Raw genomic sequence first — 27,661 nt, forward strand, 5'->3', positions numbered from 1 at the left:
CATCTTCAATCTAGTATTCTTAAAAGTTTTAATATACTACCTAAATCTGCTCCATTGTGTCCTTTTATTATATGGCTGTAAGATTGGGAGTATGGGAGATTGGGAGTATCATTTTCATAATATTAAATCATCTAAAACCTTCGTATTTTAGCAGTGGATACCACATACTTTTAACTTGTGATAATTCATGCAATTTTCACATTAATATTTTAAAAGTTTGCATTAATTAGGCTGATTTTTAATGTTAAACATAAATGTAAGGTTGGTCTATTTTTTAAATTAACATTTAATTTTGTTAGGTAACATAACTTGTTTTAAAGTACTTTGGTTGAACTTTTTCAATTTCTGGTTCAACACTGACAGGCCTCTCTTCATCGTCTAGATTCCACTGCTTAGCTTAGAGAAAGTTATCTATAAAGTCAACTTGTTCTAAAAACAAGCAGTTAAACGATTTTTAGTTCCTCTAAAGCAAAAGACTAAACATAAGCAATACAAGTAAAGACAAATGAGTTCAATTGCTACCCCTATAAGCCACGTATATATTCTCTGTCACATAATACAAATTTGACTCAAATGGTAAAAATTTGTTTTTTAATACTTCTATCTGTTGAATGCTTCCTTATCAACTTATAATTAGTAAAGGTTGACCTAATTTAATGTGACACTCAAAAACAATCTAAATTTAGCAATATATTAAAATCAGTAAAAAAATTAAATGCTAGCCTAAAAATTTAAAAATTGGTAAAAATATTTTCATAGGCTACAGTACTTATTAATGTAATGTAATGAGTAAAATTTACAAGTAATTACAAAGAATGGCATATAATTTTTCTTTGGTTTAGTGCCTTAAAACTGACCAATATAATTTTGAAAAAGACTTCAATAAAATCACAGAATGTGCTATCACATGTAACACAAAAATACTTTTCTTATGTCTAAGCCATAAGTGGTTTAGACTTTTTAAGTTCTGCATTTACTTAAATCCAAATTTAAGTAAATCTTCCTAAACTTAATCAACTAAATATTAAATAATAAGGGTGATTTTCCTCATTTCATGAAGCAGCAGCATAGTCAAAGTTTTACATACAGGATACTTTATACTTATAGAGTTACCATAACAATCCAAAAAATATGGGCTAACTGCTAAACTTTACGTTAGGGATGTATCAGGTATTCATTATAATTGGTTTTTATAGACTATATTGTTAAGCACAGAAGGAATTGGATAAAAAATAATCGAAAACAGATTTCCACAGTGTTAAATGTACAGATTACCTCCAGATATTGCACTGGAAACTCAGGTTTATTCCTTGTGAAAGGCTATTTTAAAATAGATAATTTGTTGAAGAACCAAATTATGCTAAATTTATAGATGACAAAGTTAATTCTTTTAATTGCCGAAATGAAACTTTGTAATAGATGAATGCAGGTTTATGATATAATGATGATTTTATTAGAAATTTATCACAATATTGAAATTCTTCTATTCAGTGAAGAGGTTTTCTAAAAGTTCTAATTAGATAACTTGGATAATAATTCACCTCTAATTAGGCATTTAATAAAATATTCTCAAGAGCCTCAATCAGGAATATTAAATCATAAACTTGCTAAATCAATTTATTTGTAATGCAAAGTTACAATCCCATGAAAGTAGGTTCTGGTTGCTATCCAAATGATAATACTATGAGAACAATGAAAATAAAATAATGAATATGTAATAAATACCTATGGCTGTAGTCTCTGTGTATTTAATTACCATTGTATTTAGTGAGTGCTGTTGTCTGCATCTCCCTAGCTAACAAAGGAAGGATGTCCCTTTCAACAGATTGGTTAATGCTCTGGGCAACAGATGTCTACTGGAACTGCAGGAGACCAGCAACTGGTGGCCTGCCCACCTTCTGAAAACTTTCAATAGACTTATGCATATGTTCACACAATAGGGCATGTGGTAGAAATGAAGACCTCTTTTTAACCCTTTATGCTCTCTCTTTCTCGCTCAACTGACAGCCCAAAATCTTTGTCTATTCCTCACTTCCCCATTACAGAACACTTGAAAGCAACTGGAATGGTATCTTCAGTTTAGTATCTGAAATCAATGCAAGGGGGATACAGCAGAAGAAATGAGAAACTATACATGAACATCAAAACTGCTGACAAAGCAGCTTTTTCATCATATTTAAAACTGTTGTTAGAGCATCTATCGTATCAATCCCTCTCTCCAAATTAGATTTCTTAACACAGTGAAAAAGTCTACAAATATTACCATTGTTGTACAGCAACTAGGTATGACAGTGATACTTTAAGGAACGTAAGAATTTTATAAGGTAAAATTTAAATTTATTAATCAGAATATCAGAAACATTGTTATAACTTGGTAAGCTCCAAATGATTACATGCAATGCCTAATGCCTGATAAACGTTCATGAAGCTCTAAGTAGTATTTGCAAAATTCCAGAGTATAAAAATCATCTTTCACAGATATAATTTACAGAAAGAAATGAATTTTTGATATACTGGCACTATGTAATAACTTGTAGGCTTTCATGTGAGTGCTGCCTATCTTGTACAGAGTTCAAATCAATACTCAATTTAGCAAAGTTTAACTACCAAGGCATTAAGTAGCACAGATACTCACATTAGCAGGAAAATACAAAGACATTGGTTTCTGTAGCAGCTCCAGCAGTAACTCCTTAACACAGTTTTAGCTGCAGACTTCCAGGCAAGCAAGAAGAACAATGAATGGTTGAACAGATGGAATGGCAATGTCTTTGCTTAACCTATTACTGAGCAGAGTAACAGCCAATCATAGGCCAGAAAGCTCACAATTAGCTGGCCAGGCAGATGCACCACAGCCTCAGCACCCTGCGTCAGGTTTGTAGGTTTCTAAGATAAGCAAGTTGATGTCATTCTCGGGCTGCCTGGGGCAGCATGTGTATTAACAAGGGGTGTGTGGCAACAATAGGCCATACAAAGCCGGCTAGTAGGCAGCTGCTCTATGAGAACAGTCATTAGGGAGCAGGCTGCCAACAAGAAACACCTGGCTTGGACAGACTTCAGCCTTTCCTCATTTTTAATTCACGAAACAAAGAAACCAATTATATTTTAAAATAGTAAAAGTTTCCAAAAAGTTGAGACTATACAGTAATCCATTAGCTTTTCATTTTTGAGAAATAAAGAAAATGAGGTGTGTCAAAGTAGCAATTAAGCATTGTAAAAATCCTTTCTCTTTAATAAATGAGAGAACGTTATAGCTAACCTATTTCCTTGGCAATAGTGGGAAATCTATATTATATAAAAAAAAGATTGTTAAGATTGTAAAAGTAAAAGGGTTATGAGCTAACACAGAATTGATTGTGGAAAATAAGTTCACTACAAATGTACTAACTTTGTGCCAAATGAGTCATCTACATCATACATTTAAACAAAACTATTTAACTTCAACCTAAAATCATCAGAATAGCCCATCTTATCTATGTCAAGTAGCAGTGTAAAGTGCTTTTATTACGGATACTAGTTAGCTATGTAATTAAATAAAAGCAAAATCTCTCTTTATATTTTAACATATACTATGCCTGTTAAAATTATTTGTATCTCATAACATTTTTAATATGTAATACTCAAATTTCAGTTCAGTTTAAAAAGAAACAGTGATATTTTTGGAGGGTATGAAGTACACAAAAACAAGTCATTTGGGTAAGGAAGTTTGTTATCCTTGATTTGTTTTTATGTTTCGGATAACTGCATTTATAAAACTAAAGACTTCTTGCTTTTTACGGCTGCATAAGTTATATCTTGAGTGGGCTCTGGTTATGAAAAAATTCAATCAAAATGTAAACACCATAAGGCACTGTTGAGGATATTCCTGACAAAGAAAGAAAAAGGAACTCTACAGCCACCAGCTACTTATTTATGTGATGTGTAACACAAGAGTGTGCACACGCATGCACACACCTTCCTTTCATTCCAGTACAATTAAATTCCTGAGTAGGCAATTGCTCTTAACATACAATTTTCTGATACAGGCTGATTTATGCAAAGCCCAGACTTTTTTTTTTAATAGATCATATGACCATGAACTCTAAAGATATAAAACTCAACTAAAGCATCCCAAACAACCTGAATCAATTTCTTTTTCATGTGTAAGTAGAGGTTATTCACAATTAGGATCATTTGTGAATACTTGGGAAAAGCAACACTGGTTTGCTGTTTCTGGCCCTGGCCTTTTTGTGCTCACTCAAATGCAAATCAGATCTTCTCTATTTACAAAATAAAAGGAAGATCTATTCTATATGGTTATTTTTTTCAAGTCATCTCATCAAAAACATTCTTTATGGCTACTAAAAGCCTAAAAACTGTTTTCAAAAAGAAAAGTAAAATATAAAGTATGACATTATACATCATGATTTATCTGTATTTTTTCACTAAAAGAGCTTAATAGTTTATTGAAGTATGCTATTCCAAAAATGTGAGAAAAAGTTTAAACCCTTGACATATTTTTGAAGTAAATACAATTACTAGCTTCTGAACGTCAAACTAATTTGTAAAGTGAGACTTACTCTTCTTCTGCCAAGCATTATAGTGACCTCAGTGAAGTAAGTTCAATTCATAAATCCATTAATGAAATTTAATTTCATTAAAGATCAAGATAAAGGATCCCAAGCATTACAGTTTACTGTGAATTACAACATGAATTATATAGAATGCAAATCCTCCCCCTTTATGTTTTATGTGCATATGAACAGCACAGAAATAAAGTTAGAATTAACTCCTCTTCCCTTAATGGCAGTTCTTTTAAAAGGTAAGAAAATGTATCCACCCTGAGAGGAATAAGGCCATTGCCTATAATTCTTCTGGTAACACTGAGTTTGACTAAGTAAAATAAAAATGAAAAACATCCATGAAAAGTAGCTAGAACTAAAACTAACATCATTAGAAGAGCCCGTGAGGTCAGTGTTTATGAATTTATATTAAAACCTTTTTCTTTTGTACATAAAAGGTAAACTACTTAGTATGAATAGACAGCCTCTCTCCCTTGGGTTTTCAACCTTCTCTTTATTGCTTGCTACTATAGTTACTACTTTATAGCTTTAATTCAGTAGGAGGAGGAATCTCCTCACCCTGCCGTGTGAACACAAAGAATGAGAGAAAACTACCCAAGAGCTCAGCAGGAAGCCTGATCTATAGCACTGGATTAAGCTTTTTTGCAAACAGCAAATAAAGGCAGTGATCTGAAAAAGCTAATCAGATCCTGCTGTGGTATTTAGACCATCTCCTTGCTAGTACTGGCTAATGTTAAGCACATTAAAACATCTGTAGGTGAAAAGAGGGCCCCAGTCTGCCAACCCCTTAAGTCACATGGCTCTAGTCCTCTTCCCCCTGGCAAGGCAAATACAAACAGCTGTCTAGAGCTCTATTTGGGTCATGCAATAATGACTGAGCACAGTGTACATTTAAGATAGGATACAGTTTAGTTTTAGGGGGTGGGTCTAACATTTAAAACTTGGACCTTATACTTTTTCTGAGGCATGAACATGAAACAAGTAAGATTTAGGCTAGTGTGCAGAACCAATTCTTTTGGCCAATGGTGATGCAAGTTGACTTTCTGGTACTTTTCTTTTAATATGGACTTATTGCCCTTCAATATATGATCTCTTTTGATTCTAACAATTACACCACAGAAGTAAGATTACATCAAATGTTCTCAATTGTGCCTCCAAAGGTGGAAAGGTTAAAATTTTACCAAAAACTGTTATTATTGTTATTGTGGTATTGAGGTTTGAACTCAAGACTTCGTGTTTGTGAGGCAGGTGCTTTATTTGAGCTTTCTGTTCTGGTTATTTTGAAAATAGGGTCTCATTTTTGCCTAGGCAGGCCCAGATGGCAATCATCCTCTATTTAAACTTCTTTCAGTAACTGGAATAACAGGGGCACACCACCACACTCAACTTTTTCCGATTGAGAAGGATCTGGCTAACCTTTTTGCCCTAGTTGGCCTGGAAGCATGATCCTCAAAGTAGCCTAGATTACAGGTATAAGCCACCAGCACCTGGATCATTTTTGAGAGTTAAAAAGAAAATGAACCAACAATTGACTCCCAAAAAGCTAATTAACACACATAAGTGTAAAAGAATGGAACAAAATCAACTGGGCACTGACTCTGATTCCTGAAAGGAAGTCAGATGTAAAAGTACTCTTCCAAGTGTTATTGGGTAAGTGAAGACTAACTTTAAACCACATGACAATGCTAAGACAATTGTCTCCTTGAACTAAAGGCAAATTGCTTTTCCACACAGCAGAAACTGCAAATTCCACACAGCACTGGTTCAAAGAAAGTCACAGGGTCAACTGTTTAGACCTGATAAACATCTTTGACATGCCAATTTCAGACGTTTTCCTAATGCCATTTGGTCAGTGAAAACCATGTCACTTTTCAGGGGAGAAGCAGAACATGAAAGTTTCAATATTATCCTAAATTTAGATCCAGCCCTAAAGATAAGCCACCCAAATAAAGTACATACTAGAAAGCATACCTTGATATTTAATATTACCTGTGAAAGAGATCTCAGCTGTAATAAAAACCATGTATTAGAAGCAAATCATCAAATGCATATGATTTTATATTAAGTGAAAAATATTCATGTTAGGTGGAAAAATATATACGAATAGGTTGGACATGGTGATACACACCTGTAATCCCAGCACTTGGGAGGCAAAGGCAGGAGGAGGGTGAGCTGGAGGTCAATCTGGGCTATACAGTGAGACACTGTCTCAAAACAAAACAAACAGCATACACTAATAACCAACAAAAAGGCAGATAACAAGAATGAAAATGGCAGCCTTGGGACAGGCAGTGTACGTGAAAAAAGCTCCAAACACATTTTCTGCTAACATCTCCTCCAAGGAGATATGTTCTTGGCATTTCTCACTGCTAAAATGAGAATGCTGGTGGATGGGAAAGTGGGTTATAACTATTACTGACATACAGTGGCCCCTACAGCCATAAAATAAGCTAATCATGTTTTAATACTAGGGACAACTACATTTCCTATCCATATGAAGAAAGATCAGAAATCATATTTTAGAAGTCATATTTGTTTCTAAAAATATTAAGAATAAGAAAGAGATGCATGGCAATTCTTTATTAACAAGAAAAACAGACTTAAAAAAAAAAAGGCTTGGCAAATTCAAAGAACACAGAAGAGCTCATAGGACTGAAGGAAAAACACAACAGTAAGGCCTTTGGAAAAACATAAGCAGAACTCAGGATTTTAGAGGAAGAAGCTCTAGAAACCCTCCATGTGATGATTCAGCACTAGCTATTCTCTGACCTTGTGGTCTCCATCCAAGGTTCTAATTCCTAAGACAGAGAATCTGCCCAGCACAGTTTAGGTTATATATTCACCTCTTTGCCCAAGTACTGTGGCCAGAGGTACGTGGGGCTAAGACTGGCAGTCCCACTGAACCATGTAGTGATGGTTTATGGGTTATTTAGGTGAGGCAATGGTAACAAAAGCAGAGAGGGGAGAAAATGGATGGTAACAAAAGCAGAGGGGAGAGAAAATGGTAGATAAAAAACATCAGGCACCTACTACAAAAGAACATTAAATATACTATAGGGAGATTCTATATGGTCCCCATGAAATTCATAAAATGACTTTTAAAAAGAATGAATCTGGAAGTGGTAAAGCAATATATGTAATTTTAAAAGATGAGCCAAACAAAATAAAGGGCAATAACAGTAAGCAAAATGAAAACCCATGTTTTGGATTACATTTTTTCACATTTTTAAAAAGAAAAAAAAATATGCAATAAACTTACACCCTTAGAGAATACATACACTGATCAACCTCAGTTTTCACATCTGAGCTGAATCATATTGTCTTGAAACTCCATTCACCTTTGTCTATTTTTCAACTGCTTTGTTCAGTTAATATATCCTCATGTTCCAGTTAATCAATTCCTGGTTATTTTTCTCTCCTCAACTTTCTCATTCTAATAACATGAGCACCCCCTAGGCTGAGCATTCCCTTCCTCAGTCTTAGATTACTTGTTTCTTAATTTATCTCCTTCCTGAATAACCCCTAGGTATCTTCCTGACAGTAATTTTCAGTGACACTGCTCTCATGCCAAACAAACAAGCAAACATTCAGCTGCAAATCACAAGCCTTTGGTTCACTGCTTTTCCAAGCTTTGTCCCCAACCTGGGCAGCCTCTGGTTCTGTAATCTCACTTCCCACTTCACTTATGGGAAAGGGTCAGAAAAAGGAAGGCACAGACACTGAAGAAACTATCTCCTAACCCTAAGTGTTCTCGTACCCTAGCTCACTTACCAGATCACATCTGTCATTCTAAGCCAAGCTCAAAGCTTATTTTTTCCATAAAACCTTCTTGGACTAGTCTAGCTTTTACTGATTTCCAACTCCTTTGAATTTCTGTAACATGAGTAGTCTACACTACACAATTTCAGCACTTATTTCTGAACTAGGCTATAAGCTTCTTGAAACTTCTTTCTCCTTCCATGAACCCACATGGTGCTACCCAGCATGCAGCAGTATGCTGATCTCTGAAGATCCTTCAGGGAAAAATAACATCAGTAAAAAAGCAGGCCCCTGCAAATTTGAATGCAGGCATTCACATATAAAAAAATGCTATCCTGCTAGTTTTCATTTCTGTGTGCGGACAGGGTGAGCTTATCCAAGGACCTTTGACTTAAGGCAGGGCTCTGTAAGCCTTGGTGCTGCCCACTGAGGCTGCTTCTAACACTCAAGGAAGCCTAAGTCTTCAGTGATGACAGCTCTTGCCCCCACTCTGGTCTGGATCCACAGTTACCATAGCCTCCACCAGAGTAACTTTGTAGTCTCTGCCTCCTCCCTGAGTGTAACTAAACTGATGGGTAAGTCTAGGAAGAAGACTTGTGAAAGCAAGGCTCAGCCCCTCACATAGCAAATTTCTCATTGGAATTGGCCTGTAAGCAACTGTACACTGTACTCTTCAGCATAGCCTGAGACTGGATAGTTAAATCTTTCTAATTCTGGGCCTCAGTGTCACTAAATCCTCTGTTCTTCTAAGTCATATCTTTGAATAGATCTATGGATTAAAAAAGCTGCTCTTTTGATCCCCTTTTGCCTAATTCCTTTATTTCTCAACTGGCCCAGAACTAAGGAAAGAAAAAGACTCCCTCAAATTCTAACAATATTCAGCAACAAAAAGTTTTGTTAATGAGAACCATGAAGAAAAAAGGAGGTTAATAATGACTACATAAATGGGCTTAAACCACTGTAATAATAGATACAAAGGGATAACATTAAAAAGGGGAAGAAAAAATCATTAACAAAAAGGAAGACAATATTTCTCGAAGTCAAAATTCTGCAGTTTTTTTTTTAAACTCCTTTAATTTCCATTTTCATGTCTGACATTATGGGTACATGTCAGAAGTGAAGCAGTAACATCCATGAAAAGCAAATTAATCCACCCTGGAAACACCATTGTAATAAGACAGTCAAACAAAGAAAGATGACAGAAAAGCCATGGTCTGGTAAATTCTGAACATAGAATGAAGACTTTTGTGGGCAAGAGGAAGAAACAGATGCATAGAAACCATTCCATGTTCTAAGAGTTGGTCTGCTTTAAGAGCCTACAAAAGTTTTTAATCAACAAAATAATAGAGTGAGAAATACTGAAGAAAAGAAATTGCCTTCAGCGAAGACACTGCTTTTTACACACAGTATTTTAAGGTTAGGTTCTTAAAACAGATTTGCATTTTCCTCAAGAGAAATTGAAGTAACATCATCTACTGAGAAAGGTATTTATAGTAGTAACAAATCATACAGCCCAACAGCATCCTAATGGTGGCCTGCAAAGAGCTACTTAGAGCTTGATCATGGGTGTACATGTTTGTGTTTTTTTCTATTTTAGGGCTAGGGCTATCAGCACAGAATCTGGAACTGGCTTGGATCTAAATCTGGGACCCATCCACTACTTATAACTTCTCCATGTGTAAACCAGACATAGCCCCACTGCATTCAGAGGGGTGTAAAGTTTTTTAATACATTGACATATTTTAAATATTAATAAATTCTTAAATTTTATTAAACTTTTAGTACTGGGTCATCAAGAGTAGATAACCCTCTGTTTAGGGTTCAAGAACCAATATAAAATAAATCCACAAAAATAGCATTTTGTTCCTGTAACCTAAAACAAAGAAACTCTTTAACAGTCATTTAAAATGACAATATAACTCATATGTTAAAACTTTCATTCAAATATTTTCTACTGAAAATATTTATATTCCCATTTAATGTTTTTTTAAAAAATTAATTAAGCAAGTATGTCTTTCACAAATATGATCTTCAGTTCCTATAAAGCCTGTAAATACCTAAAGGGCAAGGACTTCTAGAAAAGTTCAGGAAATACAAACGACATCCACAATGCTGATGTAACAGGTTCCTAAAGCAGCTAATGTTAGGGAAGAGTGGAAGAAAGCCCATGAGGAAAAAGGACATCTGTAATCTTAAAAAAAGCAGAGAGCATACATTAACAAAACATGCTCAGATACATGAAGAAAAACTGAAACTGTTCTTCTTAGTTGAAGATGACCCAAAATGCATTAATTTTAAAATAATATGTAAGATATTGATTGAATTTTTTTTTTTTGTGGTACTGGCGTTTGAACTCAGGGCTTTGGGCTTGCCAGACAGGGTCTCTCTACCACCTGAGCCACGCCTCTAGCCATTTTTGCTAGTTATTTTTCGAATAGGGTCTTCCAAGTTTTGCTCAGTCTGGCCTTAGACCATGATCCGTCTACCTATGCCTTCCACATATTCAGATGCCACAATACCCAGTCCTCTTGAAAAAAAATTTTTTTTGCAGTATTGAGGGTTGAACACAGGTCCTCACACATGCCAGATGAGCACTCTACCATTTGAGCCCCGTGCCCAGCCCTTTTTTGTTTGTTCATCTTTTGTTTGAGATAGGCACTGCTAACTTTGCCCAGCAGGGCTCAAACCACAATACCCCTGCCTCCATCTTCCAAGTAGCTGAGGTGTCAGGTGTGTGCCATCATCACATGTGGACATTTCTGGAATTTTTTAAACAACAGGGTGATAGTTACATGACACTGTGTTCTTATAGTAGTGGTAACATTTTCTACACTCCCATCAAAGTCCAATTGGAACTTACCTCTTCCTCTTATGTCATTCATCACTTGCCACCTGTGTGTGCTCATTTGTGAACCTGAATTCTACCATTTGAGCTGCTCCTAACCAATAAGGGGCATACATATCTTAAAGTGTTAAATAATTCTACTTGCAAAAGTAATTTAAAACTTAATTCAATCCATTGTTAAAAAGGGAAATTGACAGGCTACAGAAAATAACTGCATCAAAATTAAAAGAAGGCTCTAGCAAGATCTGTCTGTTCTTGAGCTGGCGGAATAGCTCAACTGGTACAGTGCTTCTCTACCAAGTGTGAGGCCTTGAGTTCAAACCCCGAAACTTCAAAAAAGACTCTCAGTCTAGAAGAGAGTACAAATAATATATTAAATGCTTGTAAAAGAACTCAGGAAAAAAATACAATATACAGCAAATAATCCAAAATGAACTGCAAACCTACTCTAACCCAGTAGAAGTGCTTTAATAACTGTATGTTTCATCTATACACTAATTCTTAAGAATCAATTTAGAAAATAGCTCCTTTTATATTAATTCTTATAAGATGGGGAAATGAAATGCTTGTATGGTACTTCCAATGGCCTCATAATACTGATTTTAAATAACTGCATAGTACTGATTTTAGACAAGTGTCCTGGTGAACAAGAAAATGAAAACATTAAGAGGTTTAAAAATGAATGGTTAGGTCAGAAAACACTCAATGAAATTAGCTCAAAGGTTTCAACAAATCTTATAAATTTCTACTGATATCAGAAGGTGATGCAATAATTCAGATATTAAGAATTCTAAGCACTTAGGACAACAGTCCTTCTAAATACAAATCATCATATACTAAAAGATATTTAACTTAAAATGAATTATGCGGAACAGCTGCCAACTGGATTATAATGTCCTTCTGTTTTGTTTTCTGATGTATCTCCATCACCTGGAAGAGTGCTGAATAAGTGATATCATTTCAGTATGTGGGCCAAAACTTCTTTTCCAGATTTACTTCCTTCATATAACCTACACTTTTGCCAAATTCAACTATTTTAAGCAGTGGTTCTCTCATCTCAGGAGGCTTAAGCTCTGCTGATGCTGGGTCCCACCCGTAGAGACTTTAGTTGTTCCTTCTAAAATACTTTTCTCCACAGTTCCACATGTTAATAATCCAACCCATTACTATGAAGATTCAGCTAAAACCCCATCATTTTTTTTTTAATTTTTATTTTTTTATTATTCATATGTGCATACAATGCTTGGGTCATTTCTCCACCCTGCCCCCACACCCTCCCTTACCATCCATTCTGCCCTCTCCCTTTCCCCCCCCCACCCCCTCAATACCCGGCAGAAACTATTTTGCCCTTATTTCTAATTTTGTTGAAGAGAGAGTATAAGCAATGATAGGAAAGAAGAAGGGGTTTTGCTAGTTAAGATAAGGATAGCTATACAGGGAGTTGACTCACATTGATTTCCTGTGCATATGTGTTACCTTCTAGGTTAATTCTTTTTGATCTAACCCTTTTCTCTAGTTCCTGGTCCCCTTCTCCTATTGGCCTCAGTTGCTTTTAAGGTATCTGCTAAAACCCCATCTTTGTCTTGAAGCCATTCCTGAACCAGTGATCAATTCATCTCTGAATTATCTGGGTTTTGCACAGGGCCTAGCATATGGTTATTGGTGTGTAATTCAGGGAGCAGGGCACATAAAAAGTCTCTAATATTTATTTAAAGAATCATGTACAGTTGACCCTCATTACTTACAGATTCTGTGTTTATACTTGCTAAAATTTCTTTGTAACATTATAATTAATACTTGTGGTACTTTCAAGGTCATTCTCTGAACATCTGCACTGACATAGTGGTAAAATATCTGAAGTGAACGACAAGTTATCGTCAGCAGAGGGTGAACAACTCACAGCTTTCCTTTTGTATTATTCTGTAAGTAAGTGTCCTTTTTATGGTCTATTTAGTGCTGCATTTCCTACCTCTTTGTTGGCAAATTTGCTGTTTAAAATGACCACTAAGCACAGTGCTGAAATGCTAGCTAGTGATCCTAAGATTACAGAAGGCTGTGATGCGCCTTGTGGAAGAATATATGTGTTGGATAAACTTGGTTCAGGAACGATATATAGTTATCTTGTCAACGAGTTCAATGTTAGTCAATCAACAACACATCTTTCAATAGAAAACAGGGTTATATACTGATGATAAAAAAGGGACCAGGCTCACAAGAACCTGACCTTGTATAGTAGTGCTCCTGAACTATAGTTCTACTTTCTGAGGTTTCAGTTATCAATGGTCAGATATTTTAATACCTTAAAATATTAAATGGAAAACTCAAGAAATAAATCATTTGTAGACTTTTTGCTTTTTTGTTTGTTTTGGCAGTGCTAGATAGAGATTAAACTCAGGGTAGCTCATGTGAGGCTGAGGCAAGTGTTCCGTACTGAGCTATAACCACAATCCTCACCTTCATAAAGATTAAACTGCATGCCACTGTGAGCAGCCAGCATATTAAAATCTCACACTGTCCTACTCTGTTCCACCTGGGATGTGAAACTATCCTTTTGTCCACTGTATCCACGCTATACACACTACCCACCGTTTACTCATTTAGTCAATTACCAGCCATACTGGTTTTCATACTGACTGTCATGGTACCTCAATGCTTATAGATAGGGTTCAGTACTTATTGTGGTTTCAGGCATCCACTGGGTTCTTGGAATCCCTCTTGAAATATATAAAAGAGAACTACTATATTTCCTCTACAAGAAATGGCTCAGTAGTTACTAATTCACTGTTTGTGGTAACTTCAAAGGACAATGCTACAATGACAGGAATCAACTGTAATTTCTCCCCGTCATCCCAATTCTTACAGAGTTTATCTGTAATTTTAATACCAGTTCCATTCAGCAAATGAGTAGGCTCTAAGAATATAACTAAAAACATAACATTCTATTACCAAGGTATAGTATAGTGTGTGTGGAGGGGCAGAGGAGAGAATGTAAATAGTAAATGCATTCCAGGTGATGGCTGAGTGCTGTAATGAAATTCTGAACAAGGAAGGCATCTCTGCGAAGGTGATACTTGTGCAGAAGTCTAAATGAAGTAAAAGGAAATAGAGTTATGGTAAGTGTTTTAGTGCCCCTGCAAAATTCATATATTGGCATCTGATACCCAATGTGGTAGTACTAAGAGGTGGGGCCTTTGGGAAGTGATTAAGTAATGAGGGCTCCACTATCAATGAATGGAATCAATGCCCGTATAAGAGAAGCTCAAGCAAGCTCCCTCCCCTCTTTCACCATGTGAAGACAGAACAACAGGCACCATCTAAGAATAACAGGCTCTCTCACCAGACACTGAACCTCTTGGCACCTCGATTTTGGACTTCCCAGGCTCCAAAATTGTAAGCAATAAACTTCTGTTGCTTATAAATTCCCTGGTCATAGATATTGTGTTATAGCACCAGCAAAATCTAAGACAAACAGGTAATGAAGGCCTGAGATGAGAGTGACATGATGGACTCATGGAGCAGCAAGTTGGCCAGTAGGGTGGTGGCCATGCACAAGGGGAGCAATTAGAAGATGAAACCTGCAAGTAAACCCAATCTGCAGAGCAAAGAAGGGTGGTGGCTTCTTACAACTTTAAACTGAATTTGAATCATACACCGACTCTAAAGATTCTGATTTAGGAAGTGTGGGGTGGGGACGCAGATTCTACAGCCTATCATGTTCACAGGTGATCCTGCGGGTCTGCAATCCCCACTTTAAGTAGTAAGGATGAAGGTCACAGTAAAGACCTGGCTGTTATTCTGAGGTGGAAAACCACAAGCGGGTTTTGAGAGAGCAGAGCTAAGACTGTTTCACACTCACATCTCATAAGTTTCCAATTGTATTCCACTGATCTTTTTCTATTTCTGGGCCTGCACCACAAATTAAGAAATGTAGATTTATAATATATTGGGGTATCCAGTGTGCATAAGCCTTTTATCGTTATAATTTTCTCCTCATTTTCATATTTTTATCCTGGCTGTTTTTGCATGTACATGCTTATAGATACATTTTTAAATTGTTTTGACAAATTTTAACCAAAAAAGTTTTTGAGAGTTTGATGGATATTGTGCAGTGGGCAACACTTCCTTAAAAAGCACTACTGATTTATTACATTAAATTGTTCAATCAAAATCAATTTATTGAAGTTCAACAGAATTCTCCAGATTTCCCTACAGGTATTTACATATTTCTTGTTAAACTTAAAATATTTTGCTTTTTGTTCTTGATGCTGTGGTGGAGGTTTTTCCTTCTCCTCTACGTTTTCCAACTGATTATTGCTGGTATCTAAAAAAAAAAACTTATTCCTGCATATAAAGCTTTAGGTAACTAGAACTCTTAATATTACTATTAGTTTCACTGAAGCTCTTGAGTTTTACAAGTATTTACAATAATATTATTGGATTGTCTCTACCAATTTTTATCTCTTGTGCTGCACTTTTATCTAATCATACTGTAATATCAAAGGATAATGGCTATTTCGTGTTGTTCCTGGTACTAATGGGAATGATTCTAGTGTTTTTGCACTATAAAATATGATTATATATGACAGTCTATAAATAAACATTTAACACTATATGTGCATATATACACATACACACACAGTGGGCAAATTAAGCTCCTCATGCCTCACTGTGGAAAAAAAGGATATAAATAGCTGGGTATGGTGGCATAAGCCTGTGATCCCAGCTATTCAGGAGGTACAGGCAGGAGGGTTATCGTTTGAGGCCAATCATGTAAAAATCAGCAAGACCCTATCTCAAAAACAACCTGGTGGTGCATGCTTATAATTCCAGCTACTCAGGAGGGAGAGGAGGGCGGACTGTGGTTTGAGGCCAGCCCAGGCAAACTTAGGGGAAGACCCTATCTGAAAACAAACTAAAAGCAAAAAGACTTGGCAGTTGTGGCTCAAGTGGTAGAGCACTTGCTTAGCAAGTTCAAAAACCCAGTTATCAAACATAAACACACACACACACACAAAATTATATAAATATAATGTGGGTGTTTTTGTTGTTTGTTTGGTTTTGGTTTTAGTGGTACTGGGGTTTGAACTCAGGGCCTCACATTTGCTAGGCAGGTGCTCTACCACTTGAGCTACTCCACAAGCCAATGTAGTTGTTTTGAAATTTAATGAGCTAATAAACACAAAATTCTTAGAACAGTAAGGCACATAGTAAGTGTTAGCTATATGTAGTTATAAGCTTACATACACGTACACCCCACACTATGTACATTCTTCCAAAAATCACTTACAGAAAAACTTTTTTCTCTTATATTCAAAGACTTAGGGAAAAAAACCTCAGGAATGTGTACTGCATCAACATGCTCTAAGAAGATGATCATACACAGGAGGCTGGGCAAGAGTTCCTTCAGTTCCAGGCTTGCCTGAGGTACATAATGGGCCCCTGTCTCAAAAACAAACAAAAAAGATGATCACATAAAGTTTTTAACTTACTAACAGTATGCATTATATTCATAGATTAGGCACTGGTAAAAAGTAAGAGTAAAAGACGGTGGGCAACCAGTGATTTAGAGGAAATACACCATTTAGTAGTAGGCAGGAGCAAAGGGGAGAGAAGAAAATGCAATTGTAATTAGAAGAAAATGAACAAGCACTTGGAAGAAAACAAATCTTCTTCTCTAGAAAATGAGAAAAACTATTCACTTGTATATGACAATATATAGTGAACAGTGCAGCCATCCCCTTCTACCTGGCCCATAATATGATTTCAGCATCCTTTTAATTTCTACCACAGAATTTTCCTAAAGTAATAAACTGTTAAGTGCTATACTTTCAGAGTTAGCTTTCTCCAAAGATTTACTCACTCAAGAAACATTTATGTGCATGCCTACTTGAGAAGGGGAAAATACTAAGTTAAGAAGAGGTTACAAATGTGAATACAGTTGCTGATCTTAAGTATAAAACTGATTAAGGATAACAGATAAATGAACATGTATAACACAGGGCTTGCCAAAATTAATGTTATTAATAGAGACGTGGCTTAGAGTACAAGAGATAAAGACATGGCCTCAGACTTGGGAAGGTTCTCAGAGGTGAATGAATGGCAGCAATGACATTCCTGTAGACACTCTGGTGTATGTGTCTGTGGTGGGGGAAGGAGATTAGGAAAAGGCAGGAAATAAAAGGATAGTTGTCTATGGACAAACATAAGCAAAGGAAGTCCTAGAGGTTTACATAATGAAACATACATAAAATACTGTGCGATTAATACTGCTGCAGAAGAGGCTAGAAAGTCAGGGTATGGCTGGTTGGCAGAAAGTCTTGAATGCAAGACCAATGAGTTCTAAATAAGGTAAAGAGAAATCACTGAAGTTTTTTTTTTAAAGGGAATGGAGCACTGGGTATCACTGGAATGGTAACAGGGAACCACTGGGGGTTTCAGAGAACATTAACAATGTACTTCTATGTTTAGGAGGGTAACTCCAGCTGTATTAGTTTTGAGGTGGCAAGAAACTCAAAGACAAATTAGGAAGGTATTATGATAGCCCAAGCAAAAGATGATCAATATCTAAAGGAAAAAATGAGACATTTTTTTAAGACAGATCCAATGGGTACAGTTAGGATTTGATACTAAACACAAAAAAGGAAAGAATTACATGAAAAAAAAATGATGGCATCCAATGACACCAATACATCAAAGAATGAAAGAGAAGAGGACTTCTGAGGAAGTTATTTTTATAATTTTTTTTTAAATGAAGAGATTCTGAGTGGACAACTATGTGTGTGCCACACACTCCTTTCTCAGTCTAACAAAGTCTACAGATTCTTTCTGAAGCAATGCTTTTATAAATGCATAAAACAAAAACACAGGAGTGCATTACAAAGGAAGGCAATTAAAAATATAGTTATCAAAAATATTTTAAATTCTGACATCATGAAATATATGATTTTTATTAGCACATTAAAATAAAAAGATGAAGTGAAGCAAAAGATCTAATATCTATGATGATTCTGAAGTAGTTGAAAGTGCAAATGATATTACAAGGCATTTGTTTCAACTGTAGCATGATAGGGACCCACTTGTGATTTCTCTGGGTTAACACTGCTATTAATATTGGATTTATTGTTTACGTTCACAATTGAGGGGAATGAAAATCTAATTATAGGATATGAAAATAAAGGTAATTTTTTCCTATCCAACATCTCAGAATTCCTAAATTCTAGCTGTTGACCTTTTGGGGAACCAAAGGAACCCAGGTTAAAAAGTTGTGGTTAAGAAGTATGTGCTGAAAATGAGATAGCTTATGTTAGTCAGGAAAAGATTAGGTATACAGAGATCTGTTGGGGGTGTCAGTGTGAGGAAGGATAGGAATAGTTTTAAAAGGAATCACTTTTTTTCCTTCTCCTTTTTTTGGAGGATAAGAAATGTAAACTAGGAGAATGGATTCAGTGGGGCAGGAGAGATGAAAGGTGCACACATGCCCATCTGTTTATGAACGAATGCATGCATGCGTGAGAATAACTGAACTGATAACAACTGAAAGAACAAAAGAAGGAGCAGTGAAGTAGGGAAGACAACAGAACTGGTTCTGTCAAGAAATCACTGGCTCTCCTCACCCCATAATTCTCTGCTAAACTTACAGCTTCACCTTCAACTTTGCAGTCCTTCCCAGGCTCTGAAGCCCAGTTTGGCAGGACTGACGGGGAATAAGGAGTGAAAGGCAAAGAAAAGGACCTCTGTCAGGGAACTACCAGTCACCAAGAACAGGAGGTTAATTTTTGCCACTCTTTTATGTCCTTTTCTAACCCTTCTTTAACCTTTCTCAGGGCTTCAACTCCCAACAGGCTTATTGCTGCCACAGGATATAGTCCTATCCTGTCCTCTAACACCTGCCAACATCTTTCCCATCCAAAATCAAAACTTCCAGAGAACGACCGGTGAGAATCAAGATACGTACAGTGCTAAAGGAACTAAACAACTACATGTGAAGGACTCTTGAGACAAGGAGTAGTTGTGGATTGAGGAAATTCTGTTAAATATAAAATCTTAGTATATTGCTGGTCTTTGCACCTCTTTCCTTATCCCCACATCGTTCTTCTTGTGTGTGTGTTGTGTGCTGATGTGTGGGTGTTTGTGTACAAATGTTGTGTGCTGATGTGTGGAAAGTTAGGGAGAGGGTTACAACTAGTTTATCCTATTCTTCACTCCTGGAAGAAAATTTTAACCCGCTAGGTTTGATGAAAAAAAAAAAGCTACTGGGGAAGCAAAAATTTGGCAATTAAATGTATTAGTATTCAGAATCAATATTTCTAAAATAAATAATTGAGCACATTATTTTACTTTCTGTCTCTTTGAGAGATAACACAAAAAATGAGTAAGAAGCTATTACAAATTGAGAGGTATGAAAATTCTATACACTACAGGTTTATAAATGAAAAGTATTTTAGGGTTTTAATCATATTGAAATTCATGTTGAACTGTCCTGCTTACACTAGGTGTGTACCAATCTATTAAAAATGCACATAAAAGTTAACCATTCATTTATTAATAAAGTAGAAAATAAATATTTATAACCTACCTACTATTTTTGAGGATTGCTTAGGCCCAAGACTCAGCACCCAGTAAGTAGCACACTTGCCAAATTCGCTGTGGCTTCTAGCTGTCACTCAGGAATTCCAAAGTGCCATATCTTCACTCAGGCACTGTCACAGCACAGGTCTGTCTGGAAGCTAAGCTGCAGCTACTAAGCTGGGACCTGCTTCCCAGCCAGCCAGGTCAGCAGTAAATTTCCCACCTCAACCAAATTCACAAAATTAATTCTGTGAAGTTTTTTTTTCCTATAGGAGGATTCCTAATTTTTTTAAATCACACTTTAAACATGGCCTATTGATACTGTGAATCTAGTCTCAGTACTGAAAATCTTTAATTCATAGGATCAGGATCTGACTTCAAAGAGCTGCCTCTTGTTCCCTGCTGATGTTCTTATTCAAAAGAGAAGTTTTAAAGACCTTAGGACCAGTCTGAGGCTCTCTTATTAGAACTAGAAGATCTCATAAAACACTGCAAAATAGTGAACTTAGAGGGGAAACGAAAAGGCAGTGATTTGATGCATTAGGAGTTTGCTGTCTGTGTTACTTATACGAATAATTAGAAGAATGCCTGCTTTACAAGTACAAAACCCTGAGTTCAATTCCCAGTCCCACAGAAAGAAAAGCGGGGGGGGGGGGGGGGGGGGGGCGGGAAACGGGACTAAGAAAGAAAGAATTGCCACTACTGTCCACTGACAGGTATGAACAGATGCACCAGTAATTTTTATTTCCAAAGCTTAATTTTCTTGTGGGTGAGGGTAGGGAAAATATGGAAGATGTTCCCTGATGCACTGTTAGGCTGGTAAAGAGAGTATAATGGGGGCCATGCAAAAGACCCAGGTGGCAGCTCAACCTTCCACCCCCTCTTCCCTCCGGAAATCCTAGAAAACCCACAAAAGGGAACACATCTGGCCCAAGATGTATGCTGATCTATCAGTAGGGAAATTCCACTAAGGACTTAAGACTTTTTAAACAAGCTAGGCAATCAGTTTATTGTGAAAGGTACAGTATCCCCTCCTTAAAGAGTACAAAAAGCCTTCACAATCCAAAACATAAGATTTACTTCTCTCATTCACAGGTTTAAATGACAGATGGTACTAAACTTCAAGGTGCCATAGTATTCACACAAGAATGACCTTTATCTCAAGTACCCACACAATAACTTACCATGTGCTGCTTGACTCCAGAGCTGTATATAGCTCTGAAGCACTAGAACAACTTTTCAAGGCCTTGAGGAAAATGCAAACCTTGACAATAGACACATAATCACCGTGATACAGGAAAATGCTAGCAATAGATACATAACAAAAAACAAGTCCCCCAAAAAGCAGTATATATAAATTGAAGCTCTTCCAAATAACTGCTGTTAAAGAAAAACTTAAAAGTAAATTTATGGACTATTTAGAAATGGATGACAATAAAATGATAACTTCTGGGATGTGGTCAAATGGATCCTCCATGGTTTACATGCATTTAATATAAAACAAGAAACAATGGAATTAAACAATTAAGTTTGAAAGGTTAAAATAAGCAAACCAAAGCAGAGGTAGATGAAGGAGTAAAATTAAAAGCGGAAACAAAAAGAAGAATACAATTGGTCAACAGAGCTAGAGCAGTAGCTTAGTGGTAGGGTACATGCTAAGCATGGGTGAGGCACTAGATTCAATCCTCAGGACCAAAAACCAAAATAAAGCAAAAACTGATTAATAAAATGGAAAGTTGGTTCTACATGACAAATGAATGAGTACCTCTGAAAAATATGACCGAAAGGTCAGAATACCACAAATGTGTAACATTACTAATGTACTAGCCAATGAAATGCAAGGGATTCTTTAATAATATTTCTGCATAAATCTTTATGCCAATAAATTAAGACTATAATCAAGGCTGACTTAAGAAGAGGTTGTAAGTATAAATAACTGTGGAAGAAATAAATACTTTATTAAAGATTTATACACTCTTGACCAAGGACACTGCATCCATAAGTTCTACGGATGTGTTCTAGCAAAACCTCAAAGCATCCAGCAACTTCTATATTATTCTAGATTATTCTAGAAGGGCACTAAGGAAGATTGAAGGCATCCCGACTAGTCTATGAGACTAGCATAACTGTTAACACACCCAACAGATGGTGCCCAAAGTAGCCAAATATGTGTGTAAATTAATCTTACTTATATATAAAAGTTCTAATTGTCATAAATTATATAATATATTCAAATTATAATAGTACATAGTCCAGGGAGGTTTTTATTTTATGGTAACAGATTTTCTAATCTTGAACAACCTTGTTAATTCAACTCATACATGTACTGGTTAAAGATTCTTGTATGGACTGAGTGTGGAAGATGACATGAAATAGCAAGAATGTCTAGATTTTTTATTTGAGCAGCTGAAAAGGAGGCAGTAGCACTTACTAAAGTTAGAAAGGAGCATATATGGGATTAAAAAAAAATCTATCTTAGATAATTTTAGTTTCAAATACCAATAGTTATCCAGGTTGAGCTGTTCACAAAGCAGCAATGTACAGGAAATAAGTCAGGATTGGAGATATAAACATGGTAATTATCTGCAAACAGATGTATTTTATGTAGAAAAGCACATCAACCATATTCACTTTTACTTCCTCCTTTTTCCCTCCCCTTCTGATAGTGCCCTCCCCTGAGCATGACCTGTTTTGTCATTCTTGTCCTTCGTTGTTTAGTGTGTGTCTGTTGTTCAGTGTGATTTTGGCCCTGGTATTATACCTGCACATGCACTGTGCTTCAGTCAATGTAACCCCCTCTCCACTATACCTCCTCAGTCTTCCCTATAGCTTGTGTTGTTTAACACTTCAGCATGTTTCCTTCTGTTGTTTCTACACATATGCAATATACTTCATTATTAATCACTACCTTTCTTTCCTTCTTTTCTTCCTCCCTTGGTCTCCTCTACCAGTTGTAGTCTGTATTTTTAAGATATTAAATTGGGACTTCGGTACAAAACCTATTTAATGAAAACCTCATAATATCACAATGTAGTTTGCCTGCCAGTCTCTGAAAAGTTCAGTTTCAGTTTCACTGCCATTTGGTGGTGGTGGTAGGGGGGCAATTGCAAATTACTTGATGTTTGGGGGAGGGGGTTGGGGGGGCTCAAACAGTGTTCTGCAAAGGTGCCTGAGGGGACTGGTAAGGAGGGTACAGGGAACCTGACCCTAAGACTTTATCTGAATGAAGACAGTCTTTTTCCAGCGAGTCTGACCTGTTTCACTTACTCTTACCCATATTGTATGGACATGACCTAAGTGGGCATATGTGACAAGAAGAACAGTTCTCAAAATTTACACCAGGATAGGACAGAATCATTACGTGGGACAAAAGTAGTAAAATTTCAGCTTTACTGGAATGCCAATTGACTATATATTCGATATTTTAAAAAGAGACCACATACTGAAAATACATAATTGAAGATTTTTTTTAAATACCTAGGGGTTTAATAATTTAAGGGAATCCCCCTATAAGATGCAAATTATTTTTTCTTACATTTAACTGTTATATTTTCAGAACTGTATATAAGCAGGTGATACCTGTGTTAGAAAACAATAGCCTACAGGTGTCTTAAAAGTACAATACCATGTCATAGTTTCATTAAAGTCAGAAATAAGCCCTAAGTGTCTATTAATCAAGATTGTTCTCTGATTTCAGCCAATGCAGTAAGACAAGAAAAAGCGGTGTAATTGATATATTAGGAGGAAAAGATCCTGGTCATTATGTATCCTGGAAATCAAGACTCAACTGGAAAAGCATTGGTATATGTCTTACAATTTATCTAACAGGACATAAGAGTTTAGTAAGGTAGTCAAATGGTTATATGAATGTAAGTTTCTTTTATATCAGCTAATACCAGGTTTACACTTCCAAGTTGAGTATCCCTTATTCAAAGCATATGGGATCAGAACTGTTGGATTTTGTGTTTGGGGGTTTTAGAATATTTGCATATACACATAATGAGATACAGTAGGGATGGTATCCTAGTCTAAACATGAAATTCATTTACATTTCAGATATGCCTTACACACATAGCCTAAAAGTAACTTTATACAATAATTTAAATAACTTTATACATGAAATAGTTTCATAGTATGGAATTTTTTACTTGTGGCATCATGTTGGCACTCAAAAAGCTTTGGGCTTTCGGGCATTCCAGATTTTGGGTTAGGGGATGTCTAACTTGTACATAAATGAGAAGAACTTGCCCATAACAAATAGTGACAGCTAAGACTTAAGTGCTTCAATGTTTATCACCAGTACCCACAATCATGATATAACTATGATAATATCTATTACTATAACTATTTTTCAGGCAAAGAAACTGAGGCTTAGGGAAATTAATAAGAAACTGCCTAAGATCACATACATGTAACTAATAAGTGTCACAAAAGAAACTCAAACTTAGTCTCTCTGACTCTACAAAATAAGTTTCTTAGCACTATGCCCATTCTTGTCCATCAAATTAACAAAGAAAGGCCATGTAAAGAAACCAGTGACAGATGCACAGAAATGTGGACGCTCATGTATTGCTGATAGGAATACAAACTGGTACAACTTTTCTACACAGCAGTTTTCATGATCACGTATCCAAACGTGTTAAAAATATTCAACAATGTAAGCAGTGATGTTATGCACAGTCATTTATCACAGTTTTTATTACAACTAAAAAACTGGTCACTATCTGTATGTTCAGAAATTTCTCCATTTCTTCTAGGCATTTCAATTTGTTGGTGTATAATCGTTCACAATAGGCTTTAATGACTTTTTGTGTTTCTTTGTTTTCTTTCTCTTGACTTTTTGTATTTCTGTAGTATCAGTTGTAATATCTCTTTTTGTCACCTCTAATTTCATTTGGGTTCTCCCTTTTTTTTTCTTGGTTTGGTCACAATCTAAATATTCACTATGAATTTAATTAAACTACAGTACTTGAATGCTATCTGACCAATAAAAATAATCTCTTAAAAGAAGATTGAATGACATACAAAAACTCTTATGACAAGTAAGACAAAACTACAATGTGTATACTTTTTTAAAATTTGTTAATGTGTGCACTTTTTAAAAGAATGTGTTTATATTAAATTTTTTAAAATGAAACAAGGATACCTACCTTTTTAGTTATCTATAAGTGAGAATTATAGGTGATTTTCATTCTTATCTCACACTTTTGCTACATTTTCCAAATGTAATAAAATGTCAAAATATTGAACAAAGTTTAATTTTAAAAGATAGATTGAAGTAATCAAAATAATAGAAAGAAATGCAGTTTGGAAAACATTTCCTCATTTAAAACTATTTTTCCTATCTGATATTGCTAATTTTAATTCACATTATGTCCGTAATTTTTGTGTTACTCAAGGTAGTTTTCTACCTTAGCAAAAACAGAAAAAAATGTAATGTACTTTACCTAAAATAGAGCATTTATTGCATATTTTATCTGTTTTGAGTCTTACTAATCATCTTACAATTACAGCAAAATTGCAGAAAGTATGTAATATATAAGATCACTAACTCAGTGGGGCCATCAAAGAAAATGATATAAACATTTAACAAGTTTAAGTCAACAATGAGAAGAAAGTTCCAATTACATGAGAAAATGGTTCTGTGTGAGTGTACAAAACAATAAAAACAAATTATAAAGGAAAGTCAAGACTGGAAATAAGACTAACTCACAGAATAAGGAAAAAAAATTAAGCCTGCATAATTTTGAATAGGAAATGAGTACAGATGACTAAGAATAAAGAACAAAAACTAATTTTAGCTTCACCCTAAAAGACATAAAGTAATTGATATAAAAGTCCTTCGAAAAACCTAAACTATAAACTTACATATTAGTAACAATAAGAGTAAGCTTGATTTTATAGAAGTTTTACATCTGGCAATTCCAAATACTCAGAACACATCTAAGAGTCAGGGATTAACTAGTAAAACAAAACAAACAAAATCTCTGCCCAATCAAATCAATGGATACTGCTCAATCATTTTTATAATATTGAAGTCTTTTGTGTCAAGCACTTTTACATTTGTTATCTTGAATCAGTAAAAACAATCTGCAAAGTAACAGTGCTTGATGGGCGAGAAATCAAAAAGAAATTAAAATTAACAGTCTTGCCTAGGGTCACAGCCAGAAAACAGCAGACCTAGGATTCAAATCCAGATCTAGCTAACGTCAGAGGCCTTACCTGCTCTCTTACTATAGTGCTAACTTTCAGTTCGTCAGCCTAGACTACCTGAGCATACCCTAGGTCTTTAATCACTGCCTACAGACTTTTGCTGTAGATCTAATGTTAGCTTGATCCACCTTCACAGTACACAACAGATACCATCTGCCAACTGGAGGAAGTGACAGTATCAGTAAGAAGTGGCTAACGTCAAGATATGAAGATCTTAAGTCACTGACAGGAGTCAATATAAAGAACTGATTCCTGTTACCTCCCACCATCTAAAGCACACAAACTGCATAATGTATTGCTATTTTAGTTTAGAATAAATCAGAAACCTCAATAACCTGGAATGAGTGACTCAACATCTCTAGGTATCTCTAGTTCCAACAGAACATACCTTATGGAGTTGCTATCAAACCCAGTTAGATCATGTAAGTAAAGTCCTTACTATTGTACCTGGCACAGAGCCTCTATTGGCATAGAGGCTCAATAAATGGCAGCTAGTATCTTTCATGAACCATGTATTACTTGAAGATAGGAAAGTCTAAATCATGTGAATAAATTATCTTTCCATTTAAATAGTTTAAATGCTTTGTTCTTAAGGACTAGCTTTTTGGAAAATTCACTTTTATATCCTTCCCCTGCTAAGAGGGGTAATTAAGGCTCACTGCATTCTTTAAAAGACAAATGTATACTGTTCCTCAAGAAATCACGTAATAAATATTAAGTTAATCTTTAAATGTTTGGGTAGCAATTGTGTGTTTTCTCTGCACTGATTGCTACAACCATCTCTCATCCGCTATTGGTTTTGTTCATCATAACCAGCATGAGCAGATTCATTTAAAGAACTATATGGCTGGGGATGTAGCTCAGTGGTAGAGGGCATGCCTAGCATGAGTGAGGATGGGAGATTCCATCTCCATCACCACAAAAAATTAAAAATAAAAAGTCCCATAAGGTATATATGGCTTTTAAGTAATTAAAGCATATTCATGAAGTATCTATGTGCCAATCCTGTAGAAAAAATTGGGCTAAAATGGTATGGACCACAGAATCCTTGCCATCAGAATTACCTGACAATTACTAACAAGATTTAAAAAAAAAAAAAAAAGCCTAGTATGAGGCACAGAATGAGGTGTAATCATTTGTATTATCAGTCAATCCTTATGGTAAAGCTATGCATCTGACAGTATTTTCTTTGACAGATGAAGAGCAGAAACACAGAAGGAAGAAAAGAAATAAAGAAGAAATAGATAACTATCATCTAATCTGCAAATGCTATGGAGAAATAAACAGTATTTCTGTATGAAAAATAATAGGTAGAATACTTATTAAAATATTTGTTATTTCTGAGCAAGGAGATTTCATATGGCCTTGAGTTTTCTCCATACTTTTTCTTGATCAACTAATACCATTTCAGTAATTGAAAATATAAATACAAAAGTAAATATTAAAATTAGGTATTAGTGATCACCTAACAAATTGTCAAAGATTTTAAAAGTTAATACTTAGTGAATTCATAGGCTGGCAGTGTGGCTCAAGTGGTAGCATAACTGCCAAGCAAACTGAGGCCTTGAGTTCAACCCCCTGGGGCCGCCCCTCCAAAAAAAGTGGATTCCAACACGAGATGAAGTCAGCACTCTCACTCTTTCACTGGGTGTATCAATACAACTTTTTGGTCAAAAAGCTTTTTGACTATCAAAAACCTGAAAGCTTATTTTCTTTG

The 27,661-nt window shown here is 35.6% G+C and overlaps 1 protein-coding gene across 3 annotated transcripts in view; it reads right to left on the reverse strand.

Annotated features, from left to right (window-relative positions):
• Nucleotides 1–27,661, reverse strand: part of Zc3h12c (zinc finger CCCH-type containing 12C) — a 68,178-nt gene that overhangs the window by 36,774 nt on the left and 3,743 nt on the right. Inside the window, exon 1 of one of the 3 annotated variants that reach the window (XM_074066761.1) lies at nucleotides 2,636–7,086. The exons of the other annotated variants lie outside the window; for them this stretch is intronic. Coding sequence (XP_073922862.1) covers nucleotides 2,636–2,659 — 24 coding nt within the window. The 5' untranslated portion in view covers nucleotides 2,660–7,086. Of the gene's footprint in view, nucleotides 1–2,635; nucleotides 7,087–27,661 lie in introns of those variants that run through there. 3 annotated transcript variants of the gene reach the window in all.

The sequence above is a fragment of the Castor canadensis genome, chromosome 2 (genome assembly GCF_047511655.1).
Source record: "Castor canadensis chromosome 2, mCasCan1.hap1v2, whole genome shotgun sequence".
NCBI classification, from domain to species: domain Eukaryota; kingdom Metazoa; phylum Chordata; class Mammalia; order Rodentia; family Castoridae; genus Castor; species Castor canadensis.